This window comes from Amblyomma americanum, chromosome 4 (assembly GCF_052857255.1).
Source record: "Amblyomma americanum isolate KBUSLIRL-KWMA chromosome 4, ASM5285725v1, whole genome shotgun sequence".
NCBI lineage: Eukaryota > Metazoa > Arthropoda > Arachnida > Ixodida > Ixodidae > Amblyomma > Amblyomma americanum.
The window spans coordinates 195,165,701-195,187,204 of NC_135500.1; the positions used below are offsets into that span (position 1 = coordinate 195,165,701).

Genomic DNA, 21,504 nt, shown 5'->3' on the forward strand with positions numbered 1-21,504 from the left:
TGTGATGGTGCCGATATTTGTGCACACCGCATTTTTTCCCCTAATTTTTATTCCGATTCGGTCTGTGAACTAGGTGTCTCTCACAACTCGGTGAGCAGGTTGTGTCAACGTCACAAGGTCACGTGACCTCTCTTGACCAATCAGAGAATTTTGTATCGGACATCGGCGGAGTTTGGGCGTGATAACTTCAACGTTATCACATTAATAACAAAGCCAATTTTCATCACTCTTCTTTGCAACTGCGAAGATTTGGGAGAGGACTCGCGCAATCACAATCTTGTTAGACTTTTGCGCAGTCTTTTTTGCAACGCAAAGAGACGACGCAGAGAAAGAAGACGGCAGGACAGCTTGCTGTCTTTTCTCTCCTCTGTGTGGGCATGTGCCATAGTATGAGGACAACAACAACAACAACAACAACTTTTCTCTCTGTGTTGTGCCGTTGCGCTGAAAAATAGCCTGCAAAAGCTCATGGACAAACAAGCTCAGCGTGAAGTGTGGCTACGATATCTTCGAGTCTTGAATAGAAGGCTGTCTGAGACGTTTTCGAAGGAAGCGCGAATGATCTCTCTTTTATCACTCCATGTTTTTGCGAACACCTCTCTGTTACATGTTCGACGGTTTCTTTGTCGGTCTACGTTGATTGCTTTTTCTCGCGTCATATCTGCGTACTTGAAGACTTCGGTGCACTCCCCAACGGTGAACGATAAGATAGGCGTGAGAGCAGCTAAGCTTAAGCATATATGCTGGGCAAACGCAAGCCCTGACACCATCCCGCCCGTTATTGTATATAGCTGTAGAGAATGGCGTGGCTCTGCAAAGCAAACGCCGGCACTGCCTAGGAAATCATAGTGCATGGCTTTTTGAGACAGTACTGCTTGATTTCCGGCAGCCGTATTTTCAAACACCTAAGCTAACAGCTAACGAATGTGTTCTTCTACACCGTGCCGATTAATGGCTGTCTTCTGCTAGGACTGAAAGCGTCGATAGCAGGTGCTGTCACACAGAACGACAGGTGATCGCTAAGCAATGCAGAATTTGACCCGTTTGAAGGAAAAACTATCCTGAGTGCACGTTAGAAGGCAACGAATGTCCGTCACGCTATGCAGTTAAGACTAAACAATATAGTAAATAAGCCATGAGCAAATTTAACACCAGGTGGAACAGATGCGAAAAAAATGCTGCTTTTTGCAGCAATATTCTGTTAGTCAGTGGTTTTGAGACCAACGTCATCAGTTAACGTCATTAGCAGAAAAAGTAAAAAGACCGATCCGCTGGAACAGTTTGAGCGTGTCTGCGAACATTCTGTGAACGTGGACACAAGGGCACTTCTAACTTAATGAAAAGCAAATGTAAAGTACAATTGTACTTTGCATATTGCGCTCATTGCAACACACCCCTTCACTGTGAGGGATGGTTTGTTGTGCTAACACAAAGTTAAGTGTTGTAGAGGAGAATGTGCAAATAAGCACATTTATGCACGTTCAACGCAAGCATTTCTCTGGATGTTAAGCGTTATGCGACATCGGCATTTTGTTCAACGCACGAAAACGCAGACGCAACGGCAACACCAGTCGTAGTGGCGGTGACCTTTCGACCTTCTGTTTATTACACAATACAAATGCTTAGTTTACGAGAGATTACATCTGCCGCCATAAAAGTATAACTGATGAAGTTTTCGGTGTGCGGATTAAATAAAATACTGGACGAAACTCCACATTTTTGTTTAATAATAGCAGCGCGAAATTTTTTACCGAAGCACTCCTGAGCCATACGTGTGCCACAGATAGTCAGAAACCCAACTAGCTCGATAGAGATCCGTTTCAAATTTCCTCATCATTAATTTATATATGTAAAGTTTATCCATTCATAATGTGAACACTTTCAAAGTGCGCCTTACTCTGAATATTCAGAGCATTATTAGACTAAAAACAATATGCCGCCACAGTGAAGTAACGAGCGTTCGCTGCCGCCATCTTGGATTAATTAATCATGCCATCAATTAATTACCATAATTGGCCGACATCTTAGGTTTATAAGTGACGTCGCCAATCAGTCACGAATTGAATATATCAGTGACGTCACCAATCAATCACCAATTCTATATACTAATGACGTCACCAATCAATCACCAATTGGGTTGCTATATCGATTCACTATGGGGGGGGCGCCATCTTGAATTCCTCTTATTTAGAAAATTTCACGCCGAAAGGAGGTGTTAGCAGACCCCAAGAAATCGAGAAACGTGATGAAACGTGATCGAGAAACGTGATGAGTAAGAGCTAACGCTCTTAAAAAACAGTTGTTAATAAGCTGTGTGACGTAAAGTGAGGTTGTTTCATGGCCACACATTGCTTTCTTCCCATACCAGGTAACTATGGGGCACGATATGAACGCTCTTACGTAGAAAACCTTGCTTCCATAATTTGGTCGGCATAATAGCAACGACTACGAATTTGCCGACTGCTGTCACTGTTTGCAGTCAATAATTATTGGCTAGAAGTATTAACGGCAGCTAATTACCCTAGTAAAGGGACTACTAGTTAGTCGTTAATGCTTCTGCCTTATCTTAGGCTTCAGGAGGCGAACATAATTTCATGCAAGCAACTCATGCAATTCTGAAGTGTTATCGTGGATCCGGGATACCAGAGATTTTTCACGGCATGCTTACGCCAGCAGCATACGTGTTTCGTGCAAAAAGTTGATGTCTTCCACCGAAGAGCGCCATCGGATTCTCCGTCCTCGCTATCTGAGTAAACAGGGACGCACGGAGCGAATTGGAGTGAGGTCATTTCGCTTGCCGGGGCAAGAACAGCAGCCAAGGGCGGTCGAGGATTGCGTGCTGCAGATTCCGCGTTTTCTGTTTGCTTCGGTATGTCATCTCGCCGACGGCTGAGAAATGCTGCTGCTACATCACATTGCTTCTTCTGAAGAGGACACTGCACAGGGGATGGAAATAGCAGCCTAGCTTGGAAAACGCTCATTATTGCCTATAAGTACGGACAGGAAAAAAAAAAGCTCCTGGGGGCATTTGCTGCAATATTTGCAAGGAATGCGGGAATGAATGGCTGCTTTCTTTCGAGTAGGAAGAGTATAAGTGAAGCTTGAATGGTACCCGGAATCACATACCGGCGCTCTGTTACTTGTGGTTGCGTTTATTGTTTACCGAACTGTCTGAACCTGTTCATTAACCTTCGGTCTGTTACTTGTGGTTGCGTTTATTGTTTACCGAACTGTCTGAACTTGTTCATTACGTTACACCTGTTAAGAACTATTGAAGTAATCCATTATCCTTTTATTGACGGATTTTTTTTTTCTTGAAGAGTGGCTCTGCCGCAGTGCTCTATACTTCGGTGAAGCATCCCCATCTCTACCCAACCATCCCTCTTCTGTCCACTTTTTTTCCGGACACACACAATCTACGGACGAGGCGTAGTCAAGATTTGAGAAGTTCTGTGTATTTTATAGCTATGATAAAAAAATCAGTGTCTTTTCCATATTTTGCAAGGCTGTATAAATATACATGTCAGATTACGAGCGTGTCTGTCTTTCATTACTGTACAGGACGTTTGAGAGCTGGTGAATTTATAGATAGAATAAAACTTTACAGTGTACAATATGATTCGACTTCAATTTAATTAGCGTTCGGATGTTTTAGCAATGTAGATAAACTATGTTTATGGTTTTCCCATGTGTCCAACGCCAATTGTTTTGCTCTTGACTTAAGGGCAGACGCGGCTTTGAGCGGAATTTTTAAAAATTTCTTGATGCACTGAAATAACATTTTTGATCACATTAAAAATAGTTGTATGGTCATTCTCACAAAACTTCATTGATATGGCTGTTGAATATTGATTCCCAATATGTATATATATTCTTTGAACCGCGTGAAATGGTTGCAGTGTTAAGAAAAAGTATCAGAAGGCTGGTTCAACATTCATTGCGTTCTTAAATAGCGTGCTACGGGTCAAGACATTCTCAGAATTATTTTTCTCAATGAAGCAAATTTTGGTTCTGAATTTTTGCGATGAATTGTATGTTGACATATCTAAAGTGAGAAAATAGTTTCACGCAAGAAATTTAAAATTCACTATTTTCGAAAACAAACACTGTCTTAACCTGCACTTTTCTCCTAAGAGCACAACAAAACAAAACAGGATCAAAATAAAGCAGTCGTGAAGAAATCTTTTCCGCAAGGTGAATATCTCGGAAAAACCCACGACGGAGGAAAACGCCCATCACCTTTGCCTGCAATGCAGTGCTGCTGCTGTTCGCGGAACAATCTTTTTTAGAGTATTTCCCGGTCGATTTCATCAACGAAACTCGGGACAGTAATAAAAAAAAATTGGCACAAAACGGATACAGAGATTTCAAAGCCCCCTTAAGTGGTGGACAATTCGTTCTTTTTTCATGGACAGTAGGTACGATGTAATAGCGACGGGCCGACAATGTGAAATGATACCTAGGCACTGCTTATCGGCGGGATATATTTGCTCCACCTTTGCTCAGTGCATATCTATTCGTGAGTGTTTTTTTTCCGCGCTGGTTCCGATAATTTTGAAATGAAATGCGTAGATGGATAGCGTGAGAAAGGTAAGAAAAGCATGATATGAGGCATATTGCGCATATCACGACGAACAATGTACGGCATGCGGAACCTGCCGTTGCAAGTAATCGCGACGGTTGGCATGCGCCAAATATGCGAGCAGAATTGAAATGACGCGTAGAAAAATTACGTTGCTCCAAGGTGGAGCAGACCCGATGACACCTTTCGTCGCAGATGCATTCATGAGATCTTGTAGAGTAGTAGCCTGCAGTTGTCTTCAAAAATAACAAACTGACCATTACACTGACGATTACATCCCCTCTGTGCGCGATTACAGGGCGACATGCATGATTTACGATATCTCCGGTAAACAAACACTCGGTTTCAAACTACACAGTTGCTCATTGTTTTTAAACTGGTCGCAATGGCGCGCCAGGCAGAGATGGCGAAAGCGATAAGCGGAGGAAACGGGACTCTGGTTATAGTTATAGTGTGTTAGATCTTCTCGGGTTATTCCTTTCTAACTCTACAACTAGTCTTCTAGGCTGCGCTGAGCTATTAATTACTATGCTGCTGGCGACTTGCCGCAAAAGTTTACATGTACTACATTCACAACCAATTCTCACCATCGTACCACGTGTGCAGACGAGATGGTATGGTATGGTATGGTATGGTATGGTATGGTATGGTATGTTATGGTATGGTATGCTATGCTATGCTATGCTATGCTATGCTACGGTACGGTACGGTACGGTATGGTATGGTGTGGTATGGTATGGTATGGCATGGTACGTTACAGTACGGTACGGTACGGTACGGTACGGTATGGTATGGTATGGTATGGTATGGTGTGGTGTGGTGTGGTGTGGTGTGGTGTGGTGTGGTATGGTATGGTATGGTATGGTATGGTATGGTATGGTATTCTTGTGGAATCCCCCTAAACAGTGAACTAGCACCCATCGTGGTTTTAGTTCGCAGAGCGACGGCCCGGACAGGAGTTGGCACCGAGTTCGATCCCCGGACCAGGGCGAATTTTTCTTATTAAACTACGCAGTTGCTGCTGTATAGCTCTCTTTTGTAGCCGAGTGGCTGCTCTTGGTGGATGCTAATGAGCAATTGCTTCCTTATTACAAATCTCCTCCCCCCCGGGGGTTTCCCCCAAACATTGCAACAGGGCCATATTCTTAGCACAGGTGACCGGGCTCTGTCTTACGCCATGACCATTGTCATTTAATAATAATAATTGGTTTTGGGGGAAAGGAAATGTCGCAATATCTGTCTCATATATCGTTGGACACCTGAACCGCGCCGTAAGGGAAGGGATAAAGGAGGGAGCGAAAGAAGAAAGGAAGAAAGAGGTGCCGTAGTGGAGGGCTCCGGAATAATTTCGACCACCTGGGGATCTTTAACGTGCACTGACATCGCACAGCACACGGGCGCCTTAGCGTTTTTCCTCCATAAAAACGCAGCCGCCGCGGTCGGGTTCGAACCCGGGAACTCCGGATCAGTAGTCGAGCGCCCTAACCACTGAGCCATCGCAGCGGGGTCCATTGTCATTTCAGATCACAAAAAGCACGGCAACAGCTGCGGCGCAGTATAGTGTGTATTTCCCCGTGCTTGTGGGGCACTCACGTATCTCTCGCCCTCGACGTGGGTGCTCTCCTCGTAGTCGAGCAGCAGTTCGACCGCCTCGACGTACTCGGCGTTGATGGCGTGCAGCAGGCTGTCCTGAACCTCGACGTTGGCCGTCAGCAGCGTCTCGAGCAGCGGCAGGTTCTCGTTCTCGATGGCCATGTGCACCGCGGTGCGACCCAGCGAGTCGGCGCAGTTGATGTCCAGGTCGAGAACCTCGGACCGGCTCTTGGCCAGATTCAGGATTCTGTCGTGCGCGCAGGAAGGTGCGTTAACTAGCAGGAATCGCTAGTTTGCTCCACTGGGATCGACATGCATCGAGGCCAAGTGCTTATGGAGGTCTCGGGAGCTTTAAGCTATCTAACATCTATCTTCACATAATCTTTAGCTTTCGTTTATCAGCCGACAATACCAGATCAAAGTGCGCTACCGTTAGGTGAGGCAGCGGAGTGATACTGAAGTGCTACACTTGCAAATATTTACCCGACTAAGCAACCAAGTCCATGCGCATGCGGTAACGGTAAATAAGTGTATGTTCTGGGGAAGCTTACCCGTGGTCGCATGTATTGCTTAGGCTCACTTCTTTCGCCAAGCCACCGAGCTTTTCTTCGTTAATTTGAGGGACTCGCGAACAATATGAAATCCTGTGAAGTCATTCGCAAAAGCTTGGAGCAAGTAGACATGCTAAGACTACCGTATTAATACACAGTGATACAAATATTGAGATTGATATTAAACGTATGCTGCTAGTGTATAACGTGGCATTATTACATCTACCTACTAGTGAGCACCCAGAGTCTAGTGTAATTGAAACTGTACAGCTTTTTCAGTTTTGCATGGCTGAAGAAAAAATTAGGGCAAGGCGAAGAGGAGTTTATCAAGAGAAAGGGTTGCCTAACACAGGCGGGCAGGCTGGTTGCCAAGTCGGAGAAGAATAATTGTGCAAACAGCGCAAGAGGACGAAGTTGACTTCCGCGCCTTGTCCTGTCTGTTTTCTTGCCCACTTTCTCGTTTGCCTGCGCTATTTTCTTATTCATTTAAATGTCTCAAACTACATTATGTCAATTAGTGACACACTCCTGTTTATTTCTGCCCCCCTTCGTGTGGCAAAATCCCAATAACCTCGGGTCACATTTCTTGTTTCACAATTGGTATTACACCACCCACACATCGGTGGTGCGGGCGAGTCTATTTTTCTTAATCGTTTAAAACCTCTCAACTATATCCTGGCCTGTCAGTTTGCCCAACCCGCGATACATCAGCGCCGCGGGTGAGGTCTTCTATTGACCTCAACCTACAGCCTGTCAGTTATCACAAGAAGCTTCAAGCCGGACAGATGATGATTAAATGCGATCACGAACCTTAATTGCAGATATGTGTAATTCCTTCGTTAGAAACCTGCTGTAAACTGGATGTTTTCTCCACACATACCGAACTCTCATTGCTAATGCTCTTTAGTTTATGGTTGTGAGGGCGTATACGTACGCCTACACGGCACACCTAATCTTCGCTATAGGCTCTAAGTATGTTACACCTCCTCTGACGCAGTGCAATAATCCCTTTTGTGCAGAAACACACTAGCCTGACACCTTTGGCGTAGTCATGTCTGCAGTGCTGGCGTATCCCTCCGCGTACCTGGTGACTGTGGGTATGTCTCCGTGCTCGGCGGCTAGCAGGTACTTCTTCTCAAGAGGATGCAGCTTCCTGGTGACGATGCCGTGCTTCATGGAGCGCACCTTCGACGTAAAGTGGAACATGGACGAGGTGTTCTCATCTTCGCTCCGAATGGACATCTCGGACTCCTTGCGCCTGTCGCGTTGCAGAAACCAAGTTACGGCGCAAGTCAGAAGGGGGACATTGTTCATCTAGCGACGTTCGTTTCATACCGAACGTAATCAGCGAACTCTTTCTGCTAAGCGCGATGTAAAAGCCCTTAGTGAAAGCTAAGCACCTTTGCTTTTTGATTATTACGATGATATATGCCGGGGCTGAGTTCTGCGCCACACTTTCTAGAGTCATGTGCTTCCTGTACCTGTATACTGTCATTTTATATCGGTATAGCGTCGCCTGATCGGTATATACATCGAACTACGGGAGCCACCGAATCGAAACGATTCGATGGTAAGGCGCTAATCAGGGTTAAAGGTATCAGGTGTTGGGAAACCAAGACTCGTTGCTAAGCGTTGTTCAACAAATATGATCGCACTTTTTTCACCAGGACCTCTTCACGCTTACAAGTCGTTCCTTGAACATTGATTTGTGAATTGCTGCTCTTCTCATGCAATGGAATTTTGGCGCGTCACTATGACTAGAATCTTCAGGTTTCGTTAGTCTCACTGGTGCGGTTTAGGTCTCTTTGGACGGAACTTTCAATGCTATACGATAGGAGTCAGTGATGTCTTATTTTTGCTACCAGCAAACCCGCCGCTGCGACCACCGTTAGCGCATTCGATAAAATATTTTTTGCAGCTCAGCACCCAATTCGGAATTTCTCGACTGGATCGCACGGCTTGCATTTCTTCCATTTGGGCGATTATAGCTCTGTTTAAACTGGTCCATGCAAATTTCGTCAAAATGGCTAAATGACATTTTGCGTTTAACCGGAAGTGTCACCGGGGTCCGCAGTAGGCTCTCCTGCAGCGCCCCTGGCGGCCTTGGTGGTCCTGGTGGCGAGAAGCTTCAAAAGGCTAACGGATTTCTACTTCTCAACTTCTATCTCCCTTGAGAGACAAGGCGTCACGGGAGATTTTCGTGATGCGTTAAATTGCCTGCGTACTTTACACTGGGACTGTAAATATAGCACTACATATCTGTTCCTGCACCCTTATCCCCTTTCCCTCAGGCTCCCTTGCTTCGACTCTCTTTATCTTCTACAGCACTTGAAGCACGCACCTTGCCCCAAACTTCTTGCGTTCGCTCGCAGCATCGGGATGATCCGTTTTTTGATCCATGTTTGTTTCCTGCGTCGCGATAGAGATGAAAGTGAGGAGAAATCCGCGAAGTGAAAAAGCAAGCAGGGGGAAAATGAAGAATGGGGAGATTAGACAAGGCCTGAGCACGAAGTGGCGCTAGAACAATAAGGAGGACTGTACCCACCGCGTGGCAGACCGCAGATACACCTGGAGGAGGTGCGACAGAGGGGCGTTATCTTCTTGTCCAAAAAGAAGGGGGGGGGGGGCGGAGAAGAGCGGTTTCCCCCGAGCGAAGAGCGGCGTAGTATCCTGTCCTTCGGTCGCGCTGCCCCCGACCGGTGTCGAGTGGCGTGTCGGGGCCGGCCTTGTGCGCAGCCACCGACAGGCCCGCGTCCCCTGCTGGGTGTCCTCCGAGAAATGGAATTAAGGGAAACCGCTGAACGACCCAGTCGGCTGTGGCGAGGCTTCTCCCGCGAGCATCCCGCTGCCCCGCTCAGCCGCGGATTGCGCCGCTCGGGCTTCGGCTAGCTCTGTTTTCTCGCGAGACACCCCCCTCTCCTTCCCCAGCGGTCGTCCATGTATGGAGACGTACGTCGGGCACTGCCGCTGTCGTATGTTATCTTGCACAACTTGCAGACACACCGCGCCACCTTTACCACCAAGGTGGCACTGTCGAAGCCGAATAGTGTGTTAGTCACCGTGCTGTTAAGCAATCGTATCGATCTCGCCAGCGGTGTTGACTTCCCGTTAAGCCGGTCGCGTGGCTCATTGGGTGAGGCCACTTCACGGTCGTTTGCGCTGCCGCATTCCCGCAGCTGGGGAACACATGAACTCTCCCACCGTGAAACTTGGCCGCTGTCCCAGCATTAATTTCTACCCTTCAAGAAATTTAGTTAGGGAACAGGAGCCAGGAGACTTGTGGTCTCGTGTTCTTCTTTCTTCTACATTCCAAGTCGCGCGATGCTGAGATATGGAAATAATGCGCGTACTCGGTCTAAATCAAAAGGATGTTGGCGTATCGGTCCGGATCTGAGAATACACGGAGTCAGACTGAGGATTGGAGGTTCAGACGGAGTGAACGTTCACTACGGCGCCAATGGCGCTTGCTTAGTGAGTTCGCGGGAGTCTAAAGTGTGACAGCAAGCGGTGACATTAAGTGTGGGCGGTCACTGCCTCTAGGAAATTTTCTTTGAGTGAACCAGAGCAAATTCTGGCTGAGATGCTGGGGCGGATCCCTGCAGCGCGTCGTTTCTCATTGCCTGCAGAGCTTATTATTCACGACGCAAATTTGAACCGATACTGTTCACATACACAAGTACCTGGATGGAAGAAGTTCCTTAACAGAGATTTCTTTCACGAACCCAACTGCAACTTTCGCATTTTAGAAGCACGAGAACTTATAATATCATCGGGCCACCGTTTTACTGACCTTTGTGCGATTTTTGGCGCTCAGGTAAAAGACTCCGAAACTGCCGATTGAGAAGTATTTTTCCTAACGTTGTGTCAAAACGCAAAAATAGAAATGTGAAAATTTAAAGATCTTATTGCACCGAAAAATCTTGACATTGTAGCTCTGCAAATCAAAAACATCGAAATCTCTTAGCGCAATTGAGGGCTATAAGACTTTCATCGCAGTCTTTAGTTTTATGTCCAGTGGGTATTTAGGAACGAAACTTTTTCATATACCGGAGCAAGCAGTGTAAGTGAGCGGATTGTAATGCGTTGTTGCTGTCAGATTTTTACCGTAATTTTAACGCTCTAATAAGTGAGAGGTGTGAAATTTGGTTGTCAGTTGCTCTCACGTGGTTCAAGTGTTGTAATGTAGCGTCTCAATAAGCTTCAATTGTCCGTAAATCGGTTTTTATTAATAAATAATGGTACAGCCGCCGCGTTAAATCAGTGGTTAATAATAATAATAATAATAATAATAATAATAATAATAATAATAATAATAATAATAATAATAATAATAATAATAATAATAATAATAATAATAATAATAATAATTGGTTTTGGGGGAAAGGAAATGGCGCAGTATCTGTCTCATATATCGTTGGACACCTGAACCGCGCCCAGTGGTTAAGTGCTCGGCTGCTGAACCGAAAGACGCGGGTTCGAGCCCGGCGGCTGTTGTCTCATTTCGATGGAGGCGAAATGCCAAAAGTCCGTGTGCAAAAAACAGCAGTTGTTAATAATGCGTCATGGTCTGCGGCGTCCTGTGTTACTCCGCTCTCCAGGCACTTGTGATGGAACAGCGCAGAACGACTGATAGGAGTTGTTCCAAGAATCCCGTGAATAACATTCCGCATGCGCTTTGACAAGCGACCGCACCGCACGTGTCTATGCATACGTCAACACACACACACCATTAATTCGTCCTGAGGAATGTAATAGTGCAAAACTTTCACATAAACCGAGCACGCGTGTGACGCATGTATGGTATAAGAAGCTGTGCTTCGAAATTAACTGAGTCGTAAGTCAGCGCCTGTCACCTGTACTGTCCCGGCGTTCTGCGCTGTTTCATCACAAATGAATAAACAACATGCCCAAGATGCTGTCCTGGCAAATCTCCGATCACAACAGCGAACGAAATTAGCTTTTTAGTGTTTGACTATATCAAACGAGCCAGATGCATCAAAATTTTACGGATTATATTTTTTTCTTGTGATTAGCTTCTTGTATACCGCAATAGCTAGGCGGGCGAGTTTACGTAACGTGTTTTTGTTTAAGTAACGAGAAAAAAATTCAACAGACACATATTCGTCGTGGAGGAATAGGGGATATTTAAAATTTCGCAAGTGCGTTTTTTCACATAACTATGTAGCCAAACACAAGACGGCTTACTTGTCTATATATAATAAAAAAAACTGCGAAGGACACAAGAGAGGCGCTAAAGGTGTGGATAGAATGTAAGAAACGTATTTTGTAAAAAATCAAACAAAAAGCTAGTCCTTCTTGCTTTGTTTCAGCTCGAAACGCATGATCAGCCATCTTGTATTGGGCAACATTGTTATGGGGGGAAGCGCACTCGCGGAATTTTGAATATCCCCTAGCAGTCCTGAATGTGGGCGGAGCTTCACTGAAGACTTAAGGTGTATGCAACTGTAGCAAAGGCTGCAATATTTCCCAGCTGGTTTATTGGTTCTTGCTTCTTTTTCGGCGGTTCCATGAAAAACGTGACTGGGAGGTTCCAGCTCCCTATAGGCCGCGAGCGTATCGAGACGATATGCTCGCGGCCTATAGGGCGCAGGGCGTACTACCATACTCCCTCGAGACGCTATTGTGGCCGCAGGGCAGTGCGCGCACCCGTGAGCGAGCCTTGGTGAGTCTCTGTGCATTCCTCGAACACACGGGCTTGACGTCCCGTCTGTTCTCCGCCAGCTAGTTACTCGCAGTGACCGAACGCTTCGCGAGTTCTACCTTGAACTGTTAATAACTGGACGCCCCACTCCAGTTGTAGCCAACACAGTGCTGTGCGCGTGTGTTTTTATTCCCCCAAAATGAACTAATCACGCGCACAACCTGGACACATTTCTTATTGTGTAAATAGTTTGTACATATTACTTCTCCCCCTATCCTCTCTTCCTGTCCCCTCACCTCTTTCAATTAATTTCTCCAGTCTGCCTGATATCCTTTATTTTCACTGCCCCAGTTCAGGCGCTTCAGTATTGATGACAGATGCCTGGGCTAGCAAAAATCTTTTCCTTCCTTTTTACTATTATTTTAATAAAAAACCACTACCTACCTTCCATTGTAACTATCAACGTTGGCTAGCAAAGGTCAGGCAATGCAGGGAATACGACTCGTCAAAGGGATGCTATTGTGAGCGGCGAACACACAATCGCGCTTGACTTACTTACTAATTGCTTGACTTACTTAGACAATACAAAATAAAAATTCCTGCCAGGATCGCGAGTGTTGCCCTCGTTAATGTCATTGCAAGCAAGGATCTACAAATACATATTGGAGTGTTTTTAGACACTCTTCTCCGACAGCAGACTGTCCCTTTCAGCGTCGAGCAGACTCCGCTGCTCTTGTGGCTCGCGTCGCGTGAAGGCCTTGCGTTTGACACTAAACAGAGCTCCGACGGCTGTACCTTATCAAGAGGGCGGTGCCGGTTAAGAGCGGGAGAGTGCGAAGGAAAGATAGGAAGAAAGGATATTCCACGAGACGGCAATAAACCTCCCGTGTGTCTATCGGCTAGCATGTAGAAAGCGCGAGCGGCAGAACGGCTGACGTTTTTCGTGAGAAAGCGCTGCATGTCGTCCACCAGGCTGCATCGGTAGCACAAAGTCCTTCCGGGCGAAGTACAAGCTTGTTTAGAGACCTTTACTTTGATATGGCCCGTGTACGCATATAGTAAATAGGTATATGCGAAAGTTATCAGATGACAATGAAGATTGTGCACTGCTAGAACAGGGAACTGACGCCAAAAGTCGCTGTCTCTAAATATAGAGGTGTGTAAGATCTGAAATCTGATAAGCGTGTATAGTTCCGTGCTCCTGGTAACTGATTATAGAGGCGGCGTAATTTAGAAGGCTTTCTGCTAGCACTTAGCGTCATTGCTTTACCCCGTTCTAGCGCTTATTGTTGGCAAGAAACTTCCTAAGGTTCAGTGCATGTTCCATTGCAAGTGCAGTAAAGTGATGCGAGTTAATTATGAACGCGGGTCAAAACATCGGCGGGCTACCATGAAGTAAATCGCACTGAGTAAGTAGTGCTCCAAGCCACCTTAACGCCGTAAACCTGATGCTAATTTTTGCTTTTCTCACGATCAAGAGGCGTTATTGCGATAAGACACCGTAGACTTGAGCCGTGGAGCTCGAACAACATGCACATTGTTGTGTCATGTTATGTATCGGTGATTTGATAAGGTGGTGGCTTATTCCATCATTCAAGAACAATACGACCGGTATAATCTCTATGCTTCATCGCTAGACATCTAGCTCGGCGTCGTCCCATGCTTTTATCTCTCGAAGCAGGTTCGAACCGGTATACTATGCAACAGGCAGGGTTGGCCCGCTTCTATAGATACGTCACGTGCTTGTCAGCTCGTGTAGGCGAAACTGCCTTGTTCAGCAGGGTTGTGCTCAAGTGGTTTACTTGTTTTTCAACAGAATCGATAACGGTACAGGGATGTAGAGCGAGCATGCGCCTGTAAGGCGCAGGAAAAAACGTGAAAAATGCAGAACGTGTATTTGCATAAACCGACTGGCGTATCTGCTCAAAGCCCAACGTAGGGAGGTCGTTAATATAGGACAATGTCCTTAAGTGACGAGCGAGAGGACAGTTTTAGAGCTTGTAAATTTAGTTGAACTTTAGGCGCGTGCTTATTAGAAAACTGAATGCGCCATGTGGTGGAAAGTATCTCAGTTGGATTGAACTTGATTTGAGCTGTAAGCCACACGGAGACGGGCATGATAATAGCCGCTCGGAACACTGTACTCAGCGTGAGCCGAGGGAGATTTCTATAAATGGTTTGGATCGTCAAAACTGCAGACAACAGTGGTTGAAGGACGCAGTTCTTCTGTCAACATGGTAACTTGGATTTCTTTACGCAATGCGACCATCCCAACAACCGACCATTGCTTACCATTTCAAAAAAAAAAAATGCGTGGTACTGATAATTCACTTAAGCTTATCCCGTTGGTGCATTTGGGTATCCGACAAGGCTGGAGCTACGCCTGAAGAAAATGCTTGCGGTTTTTGGGTACCCCACACTCCATCATTGTTCTGCACACTTACACGTTGAGCTTGATCGCGTGTCCTGGTGTGATGCAATATCGCCTATGGGTCCAATAGGGAGGGGGAATCCCTGCACCGTGCTCGTACTTTCCCGCCGGATCATCACCTAACTCTGGTACAGACCATAGCGATAGTCTATTGTGTCTTCGCTGTGCAAGAAAGGGCGCGTCCCTTATCTCAGCCCGCGAAAAAGGGCCTCTGGTGTGGTAGAGAACAGAGACAGAATGAGTATAGGGAGGAGACAAGGAGGAGAGAACAAAGGGGGTGATAAGACCCCTCGTCGGCAGCGAGAGCCCGTGTGTATGTGCATGTGCGTTTAGCCGTCCGTCACTCACTCGGCACAGCAGGCAATGCGCCGACGAGTACGGCATGCCACGCACACGCTGACACGACTCCTCGTTCGGCTACGCTCGGCGACTCCCCCGGCGGGACTACTTCAGCACTCGTCGAAGAACCGCTGCCTCCACAGCAGCAGTTGACGCCACGGGTGACACCGCTGCTGTGACGCCGCGCAGGTCCCTCAAGAGGCTCGGGAACATCCCGGCTCGGGACTCCGTCCACTGTGAGCCTGCTCTTTTGTGACCCTGGAAGCTTTGGCGTTGTACCGTGAGTACGGCTTGCTTTGTCGATGCCGGAATAGGCGTAGGCTGTCCCCGTCAGAAGCGTCATTTTCGTATTTCTCTGAAGCCTGGCTCGGCTACCCCAACGGGAAGTGTATGTTGTTAGGGATTACCCGCTCAAGAGAAAGGAAAAACTGGGCTGGCGGGATCAAACTGCAGAGGGGGGAAGTATTTAGATTATTGATCGCCAGCCTAATTATGTTGTCAGTTCCTTTAGGAAACGATGATCGGTTCTTTCTTCTTGAAAGTGTGGCTGGTGAATGACAGGGACATCTAATCCCAATGACAGGGCGATCTAATCCCGACTCATTAAAACTCATTTAAGCTTTCTCACCGTGTACGAATTCTTACTTTTAAAGCGACATTCTTGTCTCGTGACCGCCATAATGATTATGCAGCTACTGACGACCTGCCCCCACAACTTCGGTAACGGCAGTTCCAAAAGGACTATGACATCAGGTGTACTTGCTGTACTGTCACGGCCGCCACTTATGCAGCAAGTAAGGCCGCAGATAACGGGGCAACGGGCCTCTCAAGGACTCTCGTAAACGTGTCCCCGTCTATTTATCCCCCATTTGAGGATTCGCGGACTCCTTGTTTCTTTGCGTGCCCAAGGAGGAGCTCAATGGCTAATGTGTTTGGCCTACACGGGGTGCAGCCAAAACTTAATTTTCCAGGCATATCACCTCAAAGAAGTTGACCACCAGGCTAGGAGGAAGCTTGTACTCGATGAAAAACCAGTGAGTCAATAGAAAAGCTATTTCTCTATTAATGTAAGTTAACTTAAAGCCAGAGTGTTGTGCCCTCGTTTGGTTTAACTTCGATAGCCCATAACTGCCGTCTGCACCCACACTATGATTCGTTCACAGACACTGAGCTTCAAGTTGCTGATACAGCGTGCGAGAATTTTCGATTACGAACAGGCCGTTCAGATATTGCCGACTTCACCTTCATCCAAGAACGCGTTTTTTTTTCTTAATTAAACCCGGGTGCGGGCGGCTACGTGCTTTCTCTCCACATTACTTTTCCTTACATTTCGTCGCCAAAGTCAACAACAACAACAGGACAAAAATGCGCTCACCTTTGCGCAATCTTTCGCGCTGACTGCAGAACTGCTACCGGCCGAACAAGCCAAGCAGGCACTGGCTGCGCCGCGCAGCGCCATGTCCCGGCAGGCGAATGGCAAGACGACCACGTTCAGCCAGGCACCGCCAGTGCCCATGGCGGCCCTGATCGCCAGCCGCAGGGGCTCCGACTTCCGGCCGCACAGCTCGAGCTGTTCGGGTCGCCTGGGCGAAGCCGAACGGGCACGCAAGATCGCGGCTCGCACCAAGAGGTCCGGAAGCCTATCGGCCATCGGACAGGCAAGTGTAGAATTTTTTTTTCAATGCTGTACAGTCATATTGCCAACTTAGTCCACGAAGATGCCCGTGAGTTGTCCCGTGGGTGCAGACCTTTCCTCTTTTCAATAGGAAAGTCAGGGGCAGCCAGTCACTGCCGCCGAAAACTGTCCACGCCTCCTAACAACACATTTCGCGCTGAATACGGTTGGACAACAAAACTTAGAGGAACGGAAAGCTTGTGGGATGCTAATACCCATGGGGCCGACAGCCCCCGAAAACATCGAAAGCGCAACGTGGGATCGTATTTTTTCAATCATTTAGGACAATTATTTAATGCTTATATTGAACTCAAACAGAAGAGAGACCAGTACTTCACGTGGGAGCCTAACTCACAGCTTTCCCAAGCCGCTTGCTGCTCCCTACCAGTTGAAGCGCAGTGGTGCTGCCTGTCCTCCGTCCCACCTGAGAATGTATGCCTCTCAATGCGTAGCTTATAAACGTCGAAAGGGTTAAACCACTGATACGTCTCGGTACGGCAGCGAATGCGGAAGGCACTGTGCGAACAGTGGTGTCACCTCAGGAGTGGTAAAAATAATTCATGGCTGCCTTGATTGGCTACATTATTGTGCTGCCTACGACGGAGAGGGTGGTATGTAACAAAACATGGTCTTCTTATCTTTTCTATAAAATATAGCAACTAAGAGAGATGGAAGTTTTATCACGCATTCAACGCACTCTTCTTTGTCACGACACCGGCTGTTGGGGCTGGAGTGGATGTGTTCGAAGAACAGGCGATTACCTGTGGCGATTACATGCGTGCGATTGAAAAGACATAAGAAGACATACGAAAGATATGAAAGAAGATAAGAAAAGACAAAAGAAGCGATCACTGTGTGCGCTGCCGTTGGCAATCAGTTTGATAGGAATGATCAACGTTACCATGTTTAAGGAGGATCAAATGGTGTCAGAGAGCCGACGCACATATTATCTGAATAGTCTCCAATTATGGCCTTGGGATTCTGTGAAAAGGGAAAAGTTCTCTCTTTAGCCAGTGCTCTGCCAGGAACGGAGTACGAGGAGAGGTCTGAAAATTCGTGGACTTTGGTTTATTAAATTAATGAAAAAGAAAATCTGTTCACTCGACATTTCTCGATATGTTCGCCGCTAATGTCAATGTGTTTTTTTTTCATATGATAGATTAATTTTTCATAACGTTTTGAAATCACTCTTTTCAAACTTTTGCATTGAGCTGTTTCCTGTGGCAGTGGTCTTAATTCTGACATTATACAATTTTGCATGGATGTGGGAAATGTCACAAAGGAGCAAATGTCACAAGAAGCAAGATCTGGGAAATAATTGGTGGCTTCAGATGTTGGTTGTCAGCGGATCTTTGATGACTTCATGTTGGTTGTCAATGGATTCATGTTGGAGGCTTGGAGTTTCTCAGCTTGTTTATCAAGTTGGAGGGGTTTCTCATGCTGGATGCTTAAGTCTTTTTTTAATATAGAAAGTATGTAAAAGCCTCTTCGCGGTTGTATACGGCTATTCTGGCGTGTGTTTCTCAACGGCAGCAACATTTGCGTCTCTCGTTGATGAACGAGGGTGGCCACTGCGTTCCTCATTGGTGTTGTCAAATTATGCGCTTTAGAATCGGTGAAACCACTCTAAAACAACGGTCCTAGATGGACCTTCATTCTCAAGAAGCTGTTGAAGCTCGAAAAGTTATTGGACAGGACTGCGACCACAGGAAAAAAAAAAAAGGTACAGCATGATTGTTCATTTTTTTTTTCATTCGAGAACTTCACGGTTGTCCTCGCACTATCTCCCCTTTTGTTTGTATTTCTAGTTAGCATATTTATCTGAAGAAGCGCCGTGAAGCTACGATAGCTCCAGAACGACAAGCAAACATCACTCTAAAGCTTGACAAGACAAGAAACTCACGTAGCAAAACGTTCTGTCAATGCCCAGAGTACTCCAATCGCAGAAATTTGCTGCGCGAAAGCGGTAATTAGGGTTGATTGGTAGTAATTCGTTCAAGCGGAAAGAACACGAAGTAGACGACACAGCGCTGTGTAGTCTACTTCGTGTTATTCCGTCTTCCGTCTTCATCCGCTCTTTATCCACAAGAATGTAGAAATTTAGTTCTTGAGACTGATATCCTGACTACTTTTCGTCATCATCATCGACTTGGTTCGCAAGAAAAATATGAAAGCGATACCTATCCAAGTGGCAATAAATGGGAGTTATGCGTTGCGCTATAACGCTGCGCCGTTAGAACCATGGCGTCACACTTTTTGATTGTAAGTCCAGTGTTCCTTGCGTGAGCGTTTTATTTTGCATTTGGGTGTTGTGTGTTTGTCTGTTTTTTTGAAGCCGGTTTTGTGACCAATTGTGAACAAGGCGATAACCCATTTAATCGTGAGAGGCTGCTCAGGAACGGCAGCCTGGGTTGTAACCCAACCGAAGCAACCCAAGTCTCGCGAATGGCAACACCTGCCATAGCACGTGCCTTGTGCCACTGCTCACCTGCCCACAGGGTGGCTTACTTGCCAAAGTGTCATCAGTAGTAACCAGGCGAGAACGTGGGGTGTTACTTAGGCGGCACCGCCCCTAAGTGCACCGGGCTAAGCTGAATGAGCAACAGCGGTTAGGAGGAGAACGGGATTGGAATGATGCTTGCACAGTAGATAAACGGGAAAAGTTTGGGTGGTGATCCAGTGGTAGCCTACACCACCTAGTAGGTCGTAGCTCCAACGGACATGACGGCGCACATATCCGCATTTAGACTAATTACCCAAATCGGCTGACATCATTTTTTTTTGTGCCCCCACGCACAATGCGTCTACAAAAGCTCCCGACCAAGATTTGTTCTTTCTTGATAAAGAGCTGCCGCGGTGGCTCAGTGTTTATGAAGTAAGACTTTCTCACGGGCTAATTGGTGCATGACCTTTTCGAAAAGCTGTGCGCTAATTTGACATTCACAGTAAAAAGGAGAGAAGACACCGCAGAAGCGCAACTCTCCCATCGTCTCTCCTTTTTTCCTGCGAATGTCAATTTAGCGCACAGCATATCTGAAAGTGGTTGTGGCGCTCGGCTGCTGACCCGAAAGACGCGGATTCGGTCCCGGCCATGGCGGTCGTATTTCGATGAAGGACAAAAGACCTGCATACTGTGCGATGTCAGTGCACGTTAAAGAACTTCAGGTGGTCGAAATTTCCGGAGCCCTCCATTGCGGCGTCCATCGTGGCTTGGGTACGTTAAACACCTTTAAACCTAAAACCCAATCTTCATAAACGAAGAATAAAACCCAAAATGAAAAAGTGATAACACACATCCTTAACGTTTCTCTAAAACAAATACATTTGGTACGGGGAGACAGTTCTTTACCGGTAAAGCAAGAAATTAGTTCAAAGTGGGCAACTTTCGTTAATTCGCTAGCAACTGGGCTCGTGCCTTTTCAGTTTCTTGTTTTACTGGTCTCTGCTAAGCTCTGCAACTCACCATGGCGCAACATGATAGACGTCGAAGTTGTTTTTGGGGCTCTCAAGCAGATCTCATGAAGACTAAACTCCCAGTTTGGTTCTGTCTTTAAAAGAAGAGCCTTGTTTTTGACACCATGAGTGTTGTTCTTTCTGAAAGCGAGGCTAGCGAAGTGGCATTTGGCCGTTTGCTTACTTTTTCTTTAAAGCGCAATGCCAAGAACAATAGCGCGTTGAGCAGAGCTAGTGAAACATGTCGCCTGTCAGACGCTTCACTTGCAAGGTCGAAGGTAATAGGCGGGATGATTCAAAGCTCTTCGTAACGTTTGCAAGGCCTTGAATTCGCGAGTCATATCGTTCTTCTCTTTTTGCGTAAGAGAGCTAATGAAGCACGTAGTTACTTGCGGCTACTTTATTAATTCATTCCTCAAAGTGCATTTTCTGCTGCATTCTGACGAGAGCGGGCGCATTCACCTTCGCATTAAGTGTTGTTAGCCCACGTTAGGTTACCGTCAATGCTTGATACGGATCTCTTAGCGTTGCAAAACCGCACGTTAATAAATTTTTCATGCAAACTAACTAAAAATGCTTTCCACGTACAGGTGTGCCCCCTTTCGATGGGAGAGAAGTTTTGCGCACAACCTTAAGTTTGAAATCAAATCAAATGCTGTATAAAAGGGGTGTTTGCGCAACCAAGTTGAGCAGCTTTCTTCAGTCTAGTGAATCCCGCCTGCCTTCAATAAAATAAGAACCTAAATAAGAGTTCGCTGAAACTTTGTAGAGAGCGCGATTTCACCACCCTTCAGCAAAGGGACACCATAAATGCCACCAGGTCCTTGTTCTCAATGTAGCCTTTCCCAATGACTAATACAGAAGCTATGCTCATTTACATTTATCACACTGAGGACGTGGGCGCTTGACCTCAGTAATATGTCATGCATGTACTCAGTAATGAGCTGTTTTTTTTTATTTGTTTAAACAGAGGACGTTTATCTGAAATATGTTATGCAGCTTTCTAGATTAAGGGTCAACAGAACACGTAACTTCACGTTGCAATATTCCTTCATATCTGTGCATTTTATTGCTCATATAAATTGTTTTTTTTTTAGTTCGAAACGACATGACCAGGTTAATATCTGCAAGTGCAGCTGACACATCCAGTCCTTACTTCATTCATTGTTCATGATACCTTCCTGTCGAGAGCCAGCAAAAAAAAAAAAAAATGCGGAA

General features: G+C 46.2%; 2 protein-coding genes across 4 annotated transcripts in view; one reads left to right on the top strand and one right to left on the bottom strand.

Moving 5' to 3' along the window:
• Window positions 1–9,307, bottom strand: part of LOC144128957 (transient-receptor-potential-like protein) — a 49,438-nt gene extending 40,131 nt beyond the window's left edge. The window contains 4 exon segments of the mRNA XM_077662789.1: window positions 6,176–6,422; window positions 7,811–7,984; window positions 9,068–9,135; window positions 9,272–9,307. Of these exon segments, the coding sequence (XP_077518915.1) occupies window positions 6,176–6,422; window positions 7,811–7,984; window positions 9,068–9,126 (480 nt within the window). The 5' untranslated portion in view covers window positions 9,127–9,135; window positions 9,272–9,307.
• A 5,814-nt stretch (window positions 9,308–15,121) lies between these two features.
• The window catches only part of LOC144128958 (proton channel OtopLc-like), a 45,246-nt gene continuing 38,863 nt past the window's right edge, over window positions 15,122–21,504 (top strand). For 2 of the 3 annotated variants that reach the window (XM_077662792.1, XM_077662790.1), the window contains exons 1-2: window positions 15,122–15,438; window positions 16,563–16,816. In XM_077662792.1, the coding sequence (XP_077518918.1) occupies window positions 16,616–16,816 (201 nt within the window). In that variant the 5' untranslated portion in view covers window positions 15,122–15,438; window positions 16,563–16,615. The remainder of the gene's footprint in view (window positions 15,439–16,562; window positions 16,817–21,504) is intronic. The other variant, XM_077662791.1, reaches the window with a different exon arrangement.